At 44.1% G+C, this 19,986-nt stretch overlaps 1 protein-coding gene and 1 long non-coding RNA gene across 2 annotated transcripts in view; one reads left to right on the top strand and one right to left on the bottom strand.

Annotated features, from left to right (window-relative positions):
• SMC1B (structural maintenance of chromosomes 1B) overlaps nucleotides 1–19,986 on the bottom strand; it is a 197,669-nt gene that overhangs the window by 91,800 nt on the left and 85,883 nt on the right. Inside the window, exons 10-12 of the mRNA XM_073621917.1 lie at nucleotides 7,794–7,979; nucleotides 5,301–5,480; nucleotides 3,450–3,596 (exon numbers count right to left, since the gene is read on the bottom strand). Of these exons, the coding sequence (XP_073478018.1) occupies nucleotides 3,450–3,596; nucleotides 5,301–5,480; nucleotides 7,794–7,979 (513 nt within the window). The remainder of the gene's footprint in view (nucleotides 1–3,449; nucleotides 3,597–5,300; nucleotides 5,481–7,793; nucleotides 7,980–19,986) is intronic.
• LOC141132923 (uncharacterized) lies at nucleotides 6,169–13,020 on the top strand. The gene is made up of 3 exons (XR_012242985.1): nucleotides 6,169–6,409; nucleotides 7,375–7,596; nucleotides 12,626–13,020. It is a non-coding gene; the product is annotated as an uncharacterized lncRNA (long non-coding RNA).

Raw genomic sequence — 19,986 nt, 5'->3', positions numbered from 1 at the left:
CTTTAGGAGCGGTGTATACACCGCTCCTAAAGCACCTCAAAGAAGCTGATTGCAGGGCTATTTTTAGCGCTATAGCACCTGTAATGCGCCTCAGTGTGAGTGCGTTGTCCCAGCTGACAGTCCCGCTCTGCTCGCTTTCTGAATTCATGAGTTTTCCTGAGAACAGCAGGAACTATCGGCTCCCGCTGCTGTCAGTCAATTTCAGTGAAGAGGGAGCAGGGCAGGGCAAAGCCGTATGCGTCTATAGAAACATGCAGCCCGGCTTGAGAGTGCACCTGCACAAGTGTCCCCATAGCAGGCGGTTTGGTATGGGGACACTCAGAGAAAAAGAGGAGCCTAGAGGACTTGCGGGGGACCCCAGAAGAGGAGGTTCAGGGCCACTTGGTGCAATACTAGAGCAGGTAAGTATAACAAGCTTATTATTTTAATTTAAACAAACCTTTACAATCCATTTAAAAAACTTCAAATAGGCCAATGGAAAGCTTAAGCACCTGGGCATCTCACCTGCTCAGTAAGAGACATCCTTTGTGAAAACTTCACAGTGTCTTTCCGGGATATGTCAGGACCTGCAAAAATTGGTTAAATTCACCCATACCTGGCTCGGGAGGCGCAACATTTAAAAAATAATCATTCTTTGCTGACTACGGTGTTTAATCAGTTTCTGCGGACTTATAAGTCTCAAGACTATCTGGCATGTTGTTGAGTTTGCAGAAACATACTGGAGGAATAGATTTTTCGGGATCCCATATGTTATCAGGCCATCCATCTATCGTGGGTGGTTGTCTAGTGGAAGCAGTTAAAAGCTAGGTAAATCTCCATACTTCTGTGCTCCTCATCAGGTTGACTGTGGCCTGGTACCAAGTTGGAGCCTTCCTTCTGCTGAGCTGTGACTTGACAACATTCAATGTCTTTTAAATGTGTGGTAGCACTGACTGCTGTCAACACTCTGGCCGCCTTGTAGGTGGAGACTACCTGCCAGGCTGCTACACCATACAGTGCCCGCACCACCAGGCGGGCACAAAGTTTGTAAACAGAGCAGCACTGCAAAGATTGACAGCTGTAGCTCGGTGGGGGAGGCAGGCCATGCTGGGACATTCTGAACATCAATGTAACAGGACACTATACTGAACAACCAGGGTATGGGGGGGCATGCTGATCACTAACTACCAATATAAGTGGACTTTAGCAGTAAGCAGTAACCACCAATTAAGAGGATGCACCACCAGTATAAGAGGGCATAGTGTGTGAAGGTAACACACTGGTCACCAACATGGAGGGGCACCTAACTCCTGACCATTCTGCAAGCTGTGTAGTGCAAATACTGTATATAGTCCTGACTCCTGAACTCTGGTTGTTGCACATTACATAGTCCTATTTATCATGATCCTAGAATTAATGAGTATACACTTTTAAAATGTTTATTTTTTCTTACTGTTGGGGCACAGAGGATTTTTGAAAGCATTTACCACGCTTTGATCGCACAAATGTTGAGAACCAGTGCTCTATACATCTTCTAGCCTTGTCTAACCTTGTCTGTCAAATGTCCCAAGTGACATTAAAAAACACCCTCTCATAGGCACTAAGGGCAGTGCATATAGGACACTGCATCTCTTCCCATACAACAGACCTCTCTTTAATAACCTGGAGATTAGTAACCTGGCATTTCCCCCAGGTGTTAGCAACAGTGCTTCAAACCTTCTCTCCACTAAAACATCTTTGCAGAACTTTCACACTCTCAGGGCACCCCAAAACTCACTGACAGCTATTCAAGATGTGGCAGATCCTATTCTGCTCTGACAAGTGCCACCCCCTTCCCCCATTTGAGATGGTCAAGATCCAACTTCCGTTAAACATACTTTCTCTAATTCATAAACCACACTCACAACTCCCCTTGAGGACCTCGTTCTTCCCTCTATACACAGGTGGGACCAAGTTTGAATCTGACATTTACTAAACACCAGCTAGAATACACACTATACTTTGCACATTGATCCTCAATTTCTAGTGGACTTCAAACTGCTCACTAGGTGGTATAGGGTCTCCACAAGACGTTTCCCATAGCCACCATGTTTTGCTGGAGCTGTGGACAATTGGAGGGTACCCTACCTCATGTCTTTTGGTTGTGCCAAGAGCTATGTTCATTCTGGAAGGAAGTTGGTGGGCTGATAATGCATTTCACTGGGATCCAATCTGGAAATAACCCTGCAGAGTGTTTGCTGCACCTCAGCCCACTTACTAGAAAGCAGCACACTCTCCCTCCTGAATGCAGCAAGAGCCTGCATCCCAGCCAGATAACAGCACACCAACCCTCCCATGGTGTGCCAATGGATAATGGCCATAGATGACAAAAGAATGCAAAACCTCAGTAAGGCACCAAGAAGAGACGTCAATTCGAATTCTCCTCTGAGTATGAAAACTTTTTAACTGACCACCTTCTTCCTAGCCTCTACACCAAGGCATATCTTTAACCTCTAGCCGAACAGCCGCCCCAGTTATACTGCGGCAGGGCGGCTCTTTTGTGCGAATCGATGTACCGGTACAGCGCTTCGTGTAAGATACAGTTGACGCACGTGGCGCCGATGCGCATGGCCTGCGGCCGCAATCGCTCCTCATAGAGGCAGAATGGGGATCTGCCAATGTAAACAAAGCAGATCTCTTTTCTATCAGGGGAGTACAGTGTGATTGTCTGTTCCTAGTGATAAGGAACAGCGATCTCTCTTTACTCCAACTCAGTCCACTCCCCCCACAGTTAGAAACACCTCCCTAGGACATACTTAACCCCCTGATTGCCCCCTAGTGTTAACCCCTTCCCTGCCAGTGTCATTTATACAGCAATCAGTACATTTTTATACCACTGATCACTGTATACATGTTACTGGTGCCAAAAAAGTGTCAAAAGTGTCCGCCGTAATGTCGCAGTCCCGCTAAAAATCGCTGATCACTGCCATTACTAGTACAAATATATTATATATATATATATATATATACCATAAATCTATTCCCTATTTTGTAGATGCTATAACTTTTGCGCAAATAGATCAATATATGCTGTTTATGTGATTTTTTTACAAAAAAATATGTAGCAGAATACATATTGACCTGAACTGATGAAGAAATTAGTTTTTTTTACATGTTTTTTTTGGGGGGGGGGATATTTATTATAGCAAAAAGTAAAAAATATGTTTTTTTTTCTTCAAAATTGTCAGTCTTTTTTTGTTTATAGATCAAAAAATAAAAACTGCAAAGGTGATCAAATACCACCAAAAGAAAGCACTATTTGTGGGGAAAAAAAAAATCACATTAATTTTGTTTGGGTACAACGTCACACGACCACGCAATTGTCAGTTAAAGCGACGCAGTGTCGTATCACAAAAAATGGCCTGGTCATTAAGGGGGTAAATCCTTCCAGGGCTGTAGTGGTTAAATATATTTTACAATACCAATCTTACCTTTAGTTCACTCATCAAAGCATCTCTTTTCTCTTTTAGTTCAGTCATCTCTTTTTCATCCCAGCGTTTGGCTTTAAACCTCAAATCACTTGAGCCTCCAGATATCACACCGGATTTTAAGAACATAGTTCCATCCAAAGCAACTGTCTGAAAAGCAAATAATCTAATCGATTTAAAAGAAATTGAAAAGGGTCTCACTTTCAAAAGGTGGAGGTAAGAAAATAGGGTGTGGTCATAGAATATCAGTTTAAGCCAGGGGTAGACAAATCCCTGGCGCCAGATCGCCAATGCGACTAGAAATTGGGTCTGCTGTCAGGCACCAGGACGCCGCTTCACTGATCCAGGGATTTGAAATCCCAGCAGCTCTTATCCGTACCTCTCAGTGTACGGATAAGAGGCATTCTGACCCACCTCTTCTTCACTGTCTACACATGCATAGGATGCACTACTCGCCTTCTGTCAGCCCTCCTCATTGCTGTCACCCGGCGCACATCTGTCTGATATCAGGTAAGAGCGCCGGGTCCGAGGCTGATCGTTGTGTGTGAAGTGGGGGAATGGTGCGCCAGGCCTGGGCTCTGCACAGATTTCCATACGTCAGCCACTGCCCGTCCCACTGCTCCAGCCTGCCTGGGTGTCACTGCTTCATCAGTTCCTGGGGGGGAGAGAATGCGGACCAAGCCCAACCTGCCGAGGGAAGAGCACCACCTACAATTAGTTGGGGGTGCACAGTTTACCCTTTACTGGCCGGATGTGGGAACCCGCCCCCCATTCCCTTATAGACACGTGTGGGGGGGGAGCAGTGCAGCCTGTGTTCTGGGTGTATGTGAGGAAGGTGAAAGATTGCATGGGGCTGAGGGGACCTCACTGTACATATACACGTCTGAATGAGTCCATCTTTCTCGCATTCTCTGTTTTTTTTTCTCTCTCCCCCTATCATTCTTTGTCTTTTTTTTTTTGTTCTTTCTTCCTTCCTTTTTCTCTTTTTCGGGGGCGGGGCAGCCGATTTGAAAAACTGGATCCTAACCTTTTACCCGGCGCCTATATTCTAAGCAAATTTGTCAATCCCTGGTTTAAGCCCATTGTTGTGGTGGACCTTGATTGGTTGCTATGGCAAACCACAGACACTATTCTTCCTCGTTTTTAGAACTCTAATTGAACCAAAGTAGTAGTTGCTTGCCTTATTTTAGTACCTGTAATTAATGTTGCAAATGCCTTTACAGCAGTTGAGATTATCCTTTGCTACTCTAAGGAAGTGGATGAAGGAGAAAATAGCATTGTGATAAAGTGAAACTTTGCTTTCTCCATGCAAGGTAATATAAAAAAGTCAACACTTTGATTTCGCTCCTGCACAAATCAGTTACAGGGAGCAAGCAAAAATAACCCTGTGTAAGCTTCTCAGTCTTCCAGATGGAGTTTATATAGGGCTGAATGTCTGCTCACCCACAAATGACAGCACTAGGCCAATCACTAGCATCTAAATTGTCAATATGGGTGAGTGTACTTTTCCTGCCACAGAAGTAACGGATATTTCTATGACTCCTGCAGGATGACTAGTGTTAGGAGAGAAGTAAAGGTAAATATGTGAGGTTTAGGAAAGGGCTTTTAAGCAAACTAGTTTGCACAAGTTTGCTCTAAAGTGTGTACTTTATAATGGCCACTTCTCTGAAATCCACAAAAGCCAGATGATGCTTACAACAGGTTTAATTTCCAGCTAGGCATACTAATGTGGCCAGGTAAAAGGAGATGCATATAAATAGCACTTCACTTTATGTTTATTACAGATGTTGGTGCTTTGAGTAGCATTATTCAAATAAAACATGAAAATGCAAATGGTACTTTTAATATACTTACTTTTAGCCTCTCAGGACCATCATATGCAATGTGTCTTGCCTCCTTGACTGTTTCACACACCAGGCCATTCCCACAAACAAACTGAACCACTTTTTTTAGAGAGGCATTTGAGCACTGTACCACATCAAGCAACATTTTGCAACCTCTAATTTCCCTCAGCTTTTCATTGATTGCCTTTAACTGTAAACAAAAAGGTAAATTATTTATTACACAGCTATAAGTTAAATGTGAAAAGCAATGTCACAAAGTAGAAGCAGAGCGATGTCAGTAACTAATCCACTGGTCTGAAACCCCACTGCAAGCCTTTAAAGTGGCTCCAAAGCAGCCTTTTCCAAACAGTGTGGGGCACCCTGGGGTGCCTTCTGGGTTATTCAGGGGTGCCTCGACAAAATACCTACAAATTGCCCAAAAACTGGCAACCAGCCGGCTGGTGGATCATGCCCGCCTTTTTGTCCCCTCGCTCCTAAAACTGGAATGAAGTCCTAATGAGAGTGGCGGGATGAGGAAGAGAAACTGATGGAGAAGAAAAACACTGGAATACTAGTCAGTACCAGTGTGCAAAGGTGTACTTGCTTTGTAAGAATAAATTATCTTTTAGGTTAGGTGTCCTTTGTGGACGCTGCTGCAAAGCATAAAACTGCTTGTTTTTACATTTTAGAATGTGGTACTTCAAGATTCATAATTTTAAAAAAGGGAGCCCTGACTGAAAAAAAAGGTTGAGAAGCATAACAATTCCTTTACCCTAATGCAAGGAATATATTAAGGTAAAAAACTCCCCAATAACTGTTCCCCGAACCCCCCCCCCATACCTTACTTGAGAGTCCTGTCAGCAACCCAGTGCCGTCCCAGCTGCAGCTCTTCTCCCTTCACTTCCTGGTCTTACAGGAGACACAGGCAGCAGTCAAATCATGAGGGGGGAGTGGGGGGCGTGACTGAACCATGCTGTGTCTGTGTCTAGACACACATACAGGCCAGCTTGAAAGCGTGCTCACATAGGTGCCCCCCATAGCACATGGCTTACTATGGGGGAACTGCAGGAAAAGGAGCAGACAGCGACGGCAAGGGACTCCAGAAGAGGGGGGTAAAGGACTGCCCTGTGCACAGAGCCAGTAAGTATAGCATTTTTTACATTTTAATAAGAAAATAAATGTGGCTTTTATATCACTTAAATATGGGCCCAAAGTCAAAAAGTAAAGGTCTGCCATTTTATAGGGAACATCATAAAAGGTTAATTGTGCATAAGCAGTAACCTGAAAGATTTACCAATAAAAGTTCTCCTGGAAATAAGCAGTGCACTTCTTGACACGTAACAAATTCTGTGCCTACAGGATCATTGCTGTATATCTGAAGGGTGAGGTCATCTAAGGCACTGTTGCCTCCGACATCTTGGGCAAATTTACTAAAACTGGAGCAAATAGAATCTGGAGCAGCTGTGCATGGCAAGCAATTAGCTTTTATCTTCAAAACTTAACTGAAGAAGCCGATTGGTTACTATGTAAAGCTGCTCCAGATTCCGTCTGCTCCAGTTCTGTAAATTTCTCTTGTCTCAGCAGATTTGGTGATGTCACTTATATGTTTCTTGCGGTTCTTTTTGAGAGAGAGAAAAATAAACCCGAGGATCTGTCCTGCGTGCATCTCACAGTTTTTGCCTTATCCATTTTGTGAATCTGTGATATTAGATAACCTGTCATCAGAGGGCAGCCCTGTCCTGTCCCTACAAAGATGGCTGCCTCAACACAGAGACAGAGCAGTACAAAGCATAAGCTAGTACTGTAATAGGAAAATGATTAGATGCAGGTACCTACAAAAATAGACAAGTGATTTTCCCTTTTGTTTGTATTGTGGCATATTGTTATTAGCAAACAAGGAGGTTTCCTCGGGTGGGGTCCTGGGACCAGGCTAAAGCTGACCATACACTACTAGAATATTCATACGAAAATTCACTTTACAGTCCAAGACTGAATGAATGTCATTCGAAAGTATGTAAAATTATATTTGCTTTTAAAGACTACATCACCTTCAAAACATGTTTTATTACACCCATATTTAGGATTTAACATGTCACATTTTGCAGATTCATATCCTGTAGCCGCTGCCACATTTAAAACCAGCATGGCTGTGCTGGGCTCCACTCAGACAGCTGCATCATTCATTCACAAGGATCTGTGAATGCAGAAACTACAAGTCCCGTCTTCCACCATGACAGATGGACTTAACTTTCAATAGACTTGCTATGGAGGCACTCGGCGAAGATGAGGTTGACCCCAGAAGAGGGGGTTCAGGACTCTGTGCAATGGTAAGTATAACATGTTTGTTTGTTAATTAAAAAAAAATAAAAAGTGTGCCTTTACAATCACTTTAAAGTTTCCCATAAGAACCAGCTATTTATTTTTTTGTATTCACCTACAAAGCGACCTGCTGGTGAATTAAAGAATATAGCCTATAAATCTCATGTTCCTGTAATTACAAAGTTGCATCAACACTGAAACTCACTTCCAGATAGTCCAAGGCAAGAAAAGTCTCTGGCTCTGCTCTTTCTTCTTTGAGAAATCGGATGCAGTCCCTGGCCACCCTCTCACTTGTGACAACAATGGCATTCATGTACTTGCCAAAGACCTTGGTAACAGCTAGTTGGTACTTTTTATGAATTGGATGACACAGCTCGAACAATCTGCCAAACTTGCAATAACAGAATAAAAAAAAATTAATGAAATGAGACAACCATTGGAACACCATACATACATATAATCTGACACTGCTTTATATTAAAGTGGTTGTAAAGGCAGAAGGTTCTTTACCTTCATGCATTCTATGCATGAAGGTAAAAAAAACTTCTGCATGCAGCAGCCCCTCACTTATTCTTACCTGAGCCCGATCCACTGAGCAGGGGGGAGGAGTCAGTGTGCTGGTGGGGGACCCAAAAAGAGGAGGATCTGGACTGCTCTGTGCAAAACAACTGCACAAAGCAGGTAAATATAACATGTTTGTTTTTTTAAAGGAAATAAGAAAGGAACCTTAGTATCACTTAAACTGCCTATTTAATCAACATCCAAGGCTTTATCTTGCGTTATTATGGATTAGTTTGGTTGAGGCTAGAATTCTACTTTAAAGGTAAACCTGTGTTTGTCTAAAGGAAGGCAAAACAATAAGGTAACTTTAATGCCTCTTCTCCAGCACACATACTCACCTTACTTTAGCCCTCCACCACTCCATTCATCTGCTGAGAAAAAAAAATATCTGTTACTTCTGAGAATGCATTAGCAGGTGCCTTTGCCTTCTCACAAGTGTCAGGGCTGATGCATGGTGATTCATCCAGCACTGTCACATGGGGCAGGGAGAGTCCTCAGCCCTGTGTAAGCTCCTTTCCTCACCCCCAACTATAGAATGAGGCTGAGCTGCAGCTGAAGATAAGTATAAGCTAACGGGAAAGAGGGCATTGAAGTGAACCGGTTACTTTTCCCTGCATTGATAAGCACATTTTCTGTTTAGATTTTAAATATTTCGGAGAAAATTATTTGCTGTTACGTTGGAGAGTTCAGAAGGTAGGCACTACACTTGTCCTTTAATTTAAGAGGTGTTTATGTTACTCTGAATGAGGACAACCTTTTGCAATAATCTATGACCCTTTTCCTCCAAACATAATGGATAATCGCAGACTAATTGTAGCAAGTCAGATTGCTTGATCACTGTAGGTAAGGAGAGGAAACAGTATAGCAGTCATGGTAATAAGGTCATCTTGATGGAATGGATTTTCAGATCATGCACTACTATCCACCCTTGAAGGTCTTCTTCCAATTTTATGTAGAGCGGTGGATAATTTACACTGTACAAATAAGCAATCGAAGGTGTGAGGTGGATGCCCAAATATGGAACAGAGTCAGTTCTCCATACAAATGAGAAGGCAGATTGTAGACAAGATATAAGCAACATAAAGATTTATATCCAAAGTTACAGATTTATGGGCATTGACCTTAAAGCAGAGTTCCACCCAAAAGTGGAACTTCAGCTTTAAGCACTCCTCGCCCCCTTATATGACACATTTAGCAGTTTTTACAGGTACCCAGCTTCCATTTCCGCTCGGCCGCCTAGGTGGTGACTCCTCTCTCCCATCTCCTGGGACACGTCAGAGGTGTGGGAAGATTGCCTGGCCACTAAGAAGGCGCAGCACGACTCGCGCATGCACAGTGCGCACCCGGCTGTGAAGACGCAAGCTGACACAGCCGGGTGCCCACACTTGAAATGACGGTGCCACATAGAGGAGAGGGAGAGGAGCGAAGCTTTGGGTAGCCGCATTGCTGGACCGTGGGACAGGCGAGTCTGTTTATTAAAAGTCAGCACCTACACTTTTTGTAGCTGCTGACTTTTAATAAAACTTAACGACTGGAACTCTGCTTTAAAGTGTAAGTCGAGCCTAACACTAAAATCCCTGCATCTACAGACATCCAAGATCTAACACAAACACCGACAACGGTTGTGAAATGAATGGGGAGTGATGTTACTCTAATGCCCTGTACACACGGTCGGACTTTGTTCGGACATTCCAACAACAAAATCCTAGGATTTTTTCCCGACGGATGTTGGTTCAAACTTGTCTTGCATATACACGGTCTGTCAAAGTTGTCGGAAAATCCGATCGTTCTAAACGCGGGGACGTAAAACACGTACGTCGGGACTATAAACGGGGCAGTGGCCAATAGCTTTCATCTCTTTATTCATTCTGAGCATGTGTGGCACTTTGTTCGTCGGATTTGTGAACACACAATCGGAATTTCCGACAACGGATTTTGCTGTCGGAAAATTTTATAACCTGCTCTCAAACTTTGTGTGTCGGAAAATCAGATGGAAAATGTGTGATGGAGCCTACACACGGTCGGAATTTCCGACAACAAGGTCCTATCACACATTTTCCGTCGGAAAATCCGACCGTGTGTACGGGGCAATAGACTTACTATGGGGCTTCTGTTGTCGGCTGTGGCCTCTGCACCCGCCTCCACAGCAAAGCCGCAGCTGACAGCTCAGCGTGGGATTGGGTCAGATTGGCTTCAGAAAAGGTATGTATACTAGTTTTTTTAATTACAGGGCTAGATAGGTTAGTGTTAGATCGTGGATGTCTGTAGATGCAGGGATTTTAGTGTGAGGGTGGACTTCTACTTTAAAGTGATTGCAAAGCTTCGTTTTTTTTTTAAATAACAAACATGTCATACTTACCTTTTTGCACAAAGCGGCCCCAATCCTCCCTTCCTGGGGTCCCCCCACGACGCTCCTGGCTCCTCCTCTTCAAGTTCCCCCACGGAAAGCCGCTTTCCATGGGTGCGGGCGTGCTCCCGAGTCCTGCTGCTGTGTCTACTGACACAGAAAGCAGGACTCCCCCCCGGTCACTGGATTTGATTGACAGCAGCAGGAGCTAATGGTTCCTGCTGCTATCAATCTATCCGATGAAGACCTGCGTCAACAGCTAGAGCTGCTGTGCTTGTCCCCGTCACTGAAACGATCGGGCTCAGTTAAGAAAGGGGGGGTCTGAAGCACAAAAGGGGTTTTTCACCTTAATGCATAGACTACATTAAAGAGGAACTGCAGTCTGCTCACATAATTTGTAATAAAAAACATCTTTGCCATTTTGAAGCTTCCCTCCGACCACTTTGCATATTATTTTATATATACTGTGGTTCTGTACTTGCCAAATATGCTGCAGAAATCTACCTCCACTGAGTCTGGCTGCATCCATTTTAACTGTGGGCAGCTGAAGCTGCTGCCCATTACCTTCCTGGATTTGCACACCTCCAGCTCTGCAGCTCTCATTGGCCCTCTTATGACTCATCCATCCTCTCTTCCTGGCAAACTCTCAAGAGTGAGAGAGAGCTGTGCATGATAGCATAAGCCTAGGCTTTTACCAGACAAGAAACAGGAAGTGGAATGTATAAGGTATTTACTGGCAGAAAAAAAAATGTTTTACTATCCAAAGTTAAAACAACAAGGGCAGAAGATTTAATAGATGGAAAGTTGAAAAAATGACTGAAGGTCCACTTTAAGGTGAAAAGCCGTGAGGTTTTACAACCCCTTTAAGGCCTGAGACTGTTCCAAATTCATTCAAAAGACAAATAACAACATTCGGCATAGAGACTAAAGGTGAAGTGATAAATAAGAATAGGTCATCTGCAAAAAAAAAGCGCACTTATGGGTTTGGTTCCCACACGAGAACCCCCCTGATATTGGGATCAGTTCAGACGGCTATGAAAAAGATTCCAATTACTAAACCAAAAATAAGGAGAGAGACACCCATGTCTGGTTCTTGTAGCTATTGTGATGAGTCTTGAATGGTAGCCATGTAGCCCGAGTATAGCATCCTTAAAGTAGCGAAAAAAGTTAGGACTAAATTCCCAAGCTTCCAGGAGCCTGAACAGGTAAAGCACCTATCACACCTTGACTGCAGCAAAGAGAGAACATTAACCGGACGACTCTCACGGTCTCAGCCCTGCCTGCCAAGGAATAACCTGACCTGATCTTTGTGGATGTGGGCTTGTATATAGGAAGAGAGTCTGTTTGCCAAGATTTTGGTTAATAGCTTAAGGTCATTATTGCTCAGGGAAATCGGCCTACAATTCTCCTTCCTGGGCCTTTTTTACTGGATGTTTAGTCTAGCTGACTTTACTAACTGCCCTACTGCAGCAGAAGACATGGTACTACAATATCCATCTCTATCTGAGGGATGCCACAACCTCATGCACAATAAGTGCTACATCAGTAACATTGCAGAAACCTCAATTTCTACCCACACCAATTATGGTGCCAGAAGCTCAGTCATGACATCACTGGAAAGAGGGATGGCATTGGCTGCTAGAAGTGAAGGCACTAATGGTATACACACCCACCAATGCATACATTAATTTGTTTATTGCTTGGAAATGTGGAATGAAACAAATACACATCTCCAATTCTTACACAACTTAGAAAAAAAAAAAAAATTCATATTAGTTGTTATGTTGCAAAATGTAGTGTAAGCTACAGGCAAATGGCATGCAGGCTCTCTCCAGAATACAACGGACTTATTGCAGAGTCATCAAGCTAAGGAGGAGGAGGGGGTAGTAACATTAAAAACAGAAACAATTCCCTTTAGTATAGCCCAAGCAGAAATAGAGACGGGCTCCCACATGTGACCAACTTATAAAATACATCAAATATAAGCAACTCCAGAAATAAGGGGAGAGATTTAATACCCACAAAATGGCCATTCTGCTATAGTTGATAGAGTAGCAAAAGCCCTCAGTACCAAACAGAGGAACCATAAATATAACCATAACCCAGTGTCTCCCCCTCTGTATTTATAGAGGGCCTTGCTAACCGGAAATGAGGCCCTTGATGACGCCCTGTGGGAGGGTGAAATGCGTAGACGTAATTTCCAGTTCCGAGTTCTTCTGACGTCACTTCTGGCTATCGGTGGAACGCACACCATGAGCGGCGTTTTTGTACTCACAGCTCTGACTTTTTATGCCTGATTTTATCTTGCTGCTTCTTGTAAGTATTCATTTTTTATGCGCAATAAATCCATTGCCAAATGGTACTTCACTATAGTCCCTTCGTTTCATTTCGTTTTTGGGTACTAATATCTCGGCTGAGTATCTATAACAAGTGGAATCTGCCTGATGATTTGATGTTAAAGGTGCCATCCCTGGCCACCATTATAAGCCTGAAGTGACCCCTAGACTGAAAAGCTAGAGGTCCATTCCATCTGGTGAGTGGGGACACAGGAGGGGGTGTTTGGCGCACCTTGAAAAATCTGAAGCACTTTGTTGGATTGGAGCACATCAGTCACTTTATATGGACATTCACTTTTTAATGTTTTTAATGTTAAGCACTAGCTGGTCTTCATCAGAGCTCCTTGATGGTGGAGACAGGTTTTACTGCATGCTAATGCCAGGTTGCGTCTCTCTGGATTGCCCAAGCAGGAGGGATTGGGGGTTGGGTAGTGAATGAAGCAGACTGGGAACAAGCATAAGTGTAGTCAATGAACAAGCCAAAATGAGAGTAATCAGTAGCAGCTGGATGGGTTCAGATGGAAGCATAGTTGATGAACGAGCCATGGGTCGATAACAAGTGGTAGGGGAGATAAGGACATCAGTTTAATTTACTGAGCAATAGCATGCAATGTCAAGCTGCAGCTACCAAAGCCGGCAGAATATTAGCATGCATTAAAAAGGGGATATACTCCAGAGATAAAACTATAATCATGCCACTTTATAAAACTCTGGTTAGGCCACAGTATTGGAGTATTCCCTCTAGTTCTGGAGCTGGAGAGAGTCCAAAGGAGGGCAACTAAATTAATACAGGGATTGGAGGACCTCAATTACGAGGAAGGACTTCAAGCACTAAATGTATTTGTGCTGGAGAAGAGACACTTGAGAGATATGATAGCGATTTACAAATACCTTTTTTTTTTTTAATTATCTTTTAATTGACAGATGCACACGAGATGACAATTACATATAGATAGTTAAGAGGCCATGCTATATCACAGTATAAAGTATATCACTTTATAGGCAAAAAATTGGTTCATAAGTATTGAGAATATTCACCAGAGAAGCGTGATCCCAGTAGAACCATCTGGTTTTGTGTTCTTCCGATTTGTCCCGAAGAGCAGAAGTCAGATGCTCCATGCTTTCTGTATACAAATACCTTAATGGTGATCCCAGCATTGCAAAAAAAACTATTCAGTCTCAGGAAGTGTAAGAGGACACAGGGCCACACAATGAGATTGAAGAAGAGGTTTACCCTTAAGTTAAGGGGTTTTTTCACTTTCAGGGCGATAAGGAGGTAGAACTCTCTTCCACAATTTATCATGTGTAGAAAGCAATCAGCGCCAACCTATTAAAGTGCCAAGTACAAGTTATAAAAACTGTGCAATAATACAACCAAATCTCTGCAGCTGCTGTACGCTTCTAGTGAATCCACCTCACCATACAGCATGATAATTATTAAAGATAAGTGCAGCACTGCTAATCTCCCTCTTAAATAAATCAGTAATGCAAAATATTTAAATGATTAATAAGCGCAACATTCATTAAATGTATCTCCTATTAAATATAGTTCATATGTATATTTATATATATTACACATACACACACACATATATACACAAGTGAAAATAAAATTTTATAAATCCTTGATTGTTGCGAGTTCTTATTCTTGTGTAATCCACCACTGTGCTCCTCACGCTCTCTACAGATAATCCCAAGATGTGCACACCATCACCAGCCGTTATACCTGCTCACCTCAGCAATGAGTCAGGAAGACTCAAAACAATTTCTTTACTCCCGCTCCGCTATGGTTTCATTTTTCCTCTGATTTGATCTGATTAATTTAAAAGTGAGATTAGCAGCGCTGCACTTATCTTTAATAATTATCTCTTCCACAATTGGTGGTGTCCACAGAGAGTACTGATATTTTTAAAAGACTCCTGGACGTGCATCTTAGTGAACACAATATACAGGGATATGGGAAATGATTATCGACACTGACACACGTACACCAATACAGCTTGAACTGGATGGACTATTGTCTTTATTCAACCTCACCTACTATGTAACTATGTAGCAGGCACGCAAAGGAGCAAGATATCAGCTGGACAGAGTGTATTAATCTGGCAAACAGGAAGTGCAGACATCGCTATAATAAAAAGTTCACGGGAGGAACAAGCAGTTCAAGGTTTACTGGAAACAAGATAAGAAGTAGGTTGTCCAAGGAATCAGGTGGGGAGCTGTCCAGCATCTCATGTGGCACAACAAAAAGAGCCACGAGCCAGACTCTAAAGAGGTCCCAGGATCAGATCCGGATCCCAACGCAAGCACTCACAACAGCAAGTTATAGAGATGGGGACACTAAAGCCTGGTACACACCAGAAGGTTTTTTTTTTATTCAACCCAGCGGGCTAAACAAAAACATCTGTTCCTACTGAACTGGCCAATGCTGCCCATTATTCTGCCAGTGTGTATGGCCCTTAAGACCGCCTCATCTATGGACCAATGAATCTACAGGAAATCCCCAGACATACTGGCCTGACCTGATTAGCGGAGTTCTGTATGAATTGGAACATTGACGGCAGTCATTGACAATTACAGGACTGTTTTAGAAGGTGCACATATACTGTAGATAATGAACTGAAAACCTGTGCTGCTTGGCTGACTGGAGAAACGTCCAGAAATTCCAGGCCGTCTCCGAAAGAACTATATACCAAAAGAAAAACCTGGTGGAAGCCTGGATTTAAAAAGGTACTGATACATGTACACAAACTACTGTATCTCTTAAAATTCATACTTGAAATCTGTACATGTTTGCTGTGGACATTTATGATCTGGCTTGCCCCAGTACAGGATATAGGATATTCCCTTTGGAGCTTAGCACAGCACATCTTTACACGTGACCAACACCTAGGACACTGGCGAAAAAACTGAGGTATCCCTGTAAGGGGAGGGATTATATAGGGGGTTGAACTTCCTGTTTAGGGTGTGCCAGTGTCCAATCACCTAGTGATACCCCATATAACCCATCAGTAATTACTGAGGCTCTGTGTCCCGTAATGTACGAGAAAGAAAACATGCCTGTTTGTGGAGAGAGGTAAGTGAGGGGGTAAGTCTCCTGACACTCAGTATCCATTGCCCTTGTTCCCCAGAAAGATCTAGTCAATAGGTTATTTCCCTTGAGGACATTTGGCACTCTGGTCACTTTCAGATTTCCGTGAGCTCAAAACTGGGACAGGAATGCTTGGGTCCATCAACTCTATGACATTGTGGAGGACAACGTTACTGTAGAAGCACAAAGTATTGTCTTAAAACTTCGGGAAAAGAAAATTACAGCTTTTTGGTAAAGCCCGTCATTCTTGTACGGTTTTCAGAAAAAGAAATCAAGGCCTTCAAAAGAAAAGGATACAGTCCCTACAGTCAACATGGTAGAGGTTCACTGATGTTTTGGGGTTGCTTTGCTGCTTTAGGCACTGGATGTTTTACACATGTGCATGGCATTAAAAAATCTGAAGTCTACCAAAGAATTCTGGGGTGCAATGTATGGCCCAGTGTCAGAAACTTGGGTCTCTGTCAATGGTCATGGGCCTCGCAGTAGGACAGTGAAACAAAACACACGTCAAAAAGCACCCAGAAATGGTTTAAGACAAAGCACTGGAGAGTACTGAACTGGCCAGCAATGAGTCCAGATCTAAACCCCATAGAGCACCTATGTAGAGATCTTTAAACACGCAGATAGGAAAAGAAACCCTTCCAATCTGAGAGACCTGGAGCACTTGGGGAAAGATCCTGCAAAAAAGTCAAGGTAGCAGCAGAATAGGAGGGAATGCAAAAAACAGTGAAAACTGATCCCACAGGGTCACCAACGTATCTGTTCCGCATGTGAGTGGATCCCTTGTTCTTGACACAAAGTTGTCGACTTTGTTGTTAAACCTGGACACAAACAGATCTACATCCAGGATCCCCCATCTATGGCATGCGGCCAGGAAGATGTCGGGGTGAAGGGGCCATTTCCCCGGGAATAACTGCTGGCGACTTAAGTAGTCTGCCTGCCAGTTTTCTACCCCTGGAATGAAGATTGCCGAAATGCACGGCACATGTTTTCCTGCCCAGGTTAGGATATGGTTTACCTCTTCCTGGGCTGCCTGACTTCTGGTGCCCCCTTGGTGATTGATATAAGCCACTGCTGTGGCATTGTCGGATTGAATCCTGACAGGAGAATTCTGCAACCTGAATGTCCAGCCCCTTAGGGCTAGACGCACTGCCTGAATCTCCAGAATGTTGATGGGCAAGGTCCTTTTGGTTCTGGACCATTTCCCTTGGACAGACGGTTCCTCCAGGACTGCTCCCCAACCTGAAAGGCTGGCATCTGTTGTTACCACCTTCCAGGTAACTGGTAAGAAGGATTTCCCCTTCTGCAGATTCTCAGATATCCTCCACCAACTGAGGCTCTGGCGCACTTTTGGTGACAAACGCATTGGAAAATCTAGTGCCTGAACCTTCTTGTTCCAGGCCAATAGGATACCATTTTGCAGCAGTCTCGAATGAAACTGAGCATAGGGAACTGCTTCGAATGAAGCCACCATCTTCCCCAACAACCTCATACAAAGGCGATTGGAAGAACCCTTCTTTGCCCTGACCCCTTGGGACCAGCTCCTTTATGGCGCTGATCTTTGCCTGGAGTAAAAACACCTTCTTCTGGGCTGTATCTATGACCAGACCCAAGTACTCCAATCTTCTTACTGGCTCTAAAGAAGATTTCTCTAGGTTGATGACCCAACCTAGGTATTCCAGGTAGCTGACTGTGGTGACCACGCTTTGTTCCAAGCGGACTACCGACCGGTCTATCAAGAGAAGTTCGTCCAGGTATGCTATTATTGTTATACCTTGAGTCCTTAGTCTGCCCAGAGGAAGGGCCAGAAGTTTTGTAAACACCCGAGGTGCAGTAGCTAGACCGAAAGGCAAGGCTACAAACTGAAAATTAAGTCCTTCTACTTCGAAACGCAGATACTTCTGGTGAGCGGGGAAAATAGGTACATGCAGGTATGCATCCTTGATGTCGATTGATGCCAGAAGCTCTCCTTGATTCTCATTGATTCAATGCGAAGAGCGCGAATCTTCAGGAACCTGTTTAGATCTGAGATCTAGAATGGGTCTGACATCCCCATTTGGTTTTGGTACCGTGAAAAGGTTTGACTAAAACCCTGACCCCTGTTCTTGCACAAAAACCACCATTATCACTTTTTGCGACAAAAGTCGGTCTAATGCTAAAAAGAGAGACTTCTTTTTCTCTGGATCTTTGGGGACATTTGACCTGAGGAAACGAGGAGATGAGAATTCCCAGAACTCTAGTTTGTACCCTAGATCTATTGTGGAGACCACCCATCTGTCCCAAAATTCTTCCTGCCAGACCTTTGAGAACTGCAGAAGTCTTTCCCCCCACTTGAGCGAGCGGGGGCGCCCCTTCATAAAGAGGTTTTAGCGTTCTGTCTTGCGGGTTTCCTCCCCCAGGACTTCTTTTGTCCCTGGGGTTGACCCTGAGGTTTACCTCTTGAACCTGACGGTGGAGGCCGTTGCGACTGCCTAGAGGCTGATGCCCCTGGCACTGGAGAAAGAGCCTGTTTAAATGATGGACGTTTAATCTTTTTCTTAACTGGCAAAAGGGTACTTTTCCCACTTGATATTCTTTGGATATATTTGTCCAAATCCTCCCCAAACAGCTTTTCACCACGGAAAGGAAAACCAGCCAGAAGCTTTTTGCATGGCGCTTCGGCTGACCAACTTTTCAACCATAAGATTCTACGCATATGAACCAACCCAAGCGTAAGGTTTAAAGAATAGAATCTCTGATTGCGCAAAGTGGCTGGCAGCTCAGTTAATTCCTGGGCCTGCTGTTCAGGGAACACCTTGAGTACCTGTTTCAAATGGTCTCTCAAGGACTGACATACCCCCATTGCCGCCACTGCAGATTGAGTCACTGAACCTGCCAGGGAAAAAAATGTTTAACAGGAATTCCAATTTTTTATCAGTTGGATCAGTTGAAAACTTTTTAGGAGGAAAAAAGTGCTTATCTGGGTGATTCCACTCAGAATACATAAGCTTTTCTAGTAATGAATGGACAGGAAAAGCACGCAAGGCTTGCAGAGGCTTTAGTGAACCCAAACAGAAAGTGGGCTCTTCACCTGACTCCGTTAAGGGTAGTTTAAATGTGGAGAGGACCATTTCAGTAAGAGAATGCACCAGCAACTTCTCAGCATGTGAAGCTGAAGAAGGTTCTTCCCCACTTTATCCCTCAGAAGAGGGATCATAAAAGCCTCTTCACGGTCCCCTGAGGGGGGATTTATCTTCCCCCTCCCACAGTTCCTCCATTTGAGGATCCTGGGTGGTAGAAGGGGACCTAATGCAGTTTTTTCCACCCTGTGAAGATGCGATTAAAGCCGCTAATCTTTCCTCTAAACCACTGATAGTTGAGGAGAAAACTTGCTCAGTTACATAGATGGGGCTGAAATGTCGTAAGCAATTGCAGCCCCTGATGACGCTGATGGCTCATTCTGACCAGCCTCCTTACAACGGGATGGTGTTGCAGAGGGAGGGTCATTAGGACCTGAGGGCGACCCCTTTGTCTCCTTGGTCTTTGTAGCATTTGAACCACCTCCTCCGGTCATAGTGCTGAGCACAAATGCAGAGGTACCACCAATAAAATGCACCCACTGCTGAGCAATAGTCCAGCAACTGCCGCTGCTATTAAGCTCATCCTGATGCTTAAACTAAATGTGCCTGGGAATGCCTGTGTCACCCACTCACATGCCACCCGCTCTGTGTCCCTTAGCTGTATGCACCTGAAAAAGGGCGCATTATATAGCTATGCAGCCCGCGTTGTGGACGCTCAATTCGCGCCAACGCTGCTAAGCCCCGCCCCCTTCCTACGACCACCCACCGCGCCCCCCCTCCCATCTATTTTAAAATAGAGCATTTTCCAGAGCGAGCGGGCTCCGATCCAGACTGGACCGCATAGAGGAGGTCTGGGGTAGGAGGAGAGGAGAGCTGCCGATGGAGAACCGCTGTTATGGTGCCGGGAGAGGCTGGGGTACACCGCCGTCTAGCGCTATGCTCCCTCTGCCTGGAGGAAGCTATCCAGGTGGGGGGACATTCCTAGGAGAAGAAAACCCCCTTTC

Source organism: Aquarana catesbeiana, linkage group LG03, assembly GCF_042186555.1.
Source record: "Aquarana catesbeiana isolate 2022-GZ linkage group LG03, ASM4218655v1, whole genome shotgun sequence".
Lineage (NCBI taxonomy): Eukaryota > Metazoa > Chordata > Amphibia > Anura > Ranidae > Aquarana > Aquarana catesbeiana.
The sequence above is the reverse complement of the archived record's forward strand: the minus strand, read 5'-3'. Positions and strand labels throughout refer to the sequence as shown.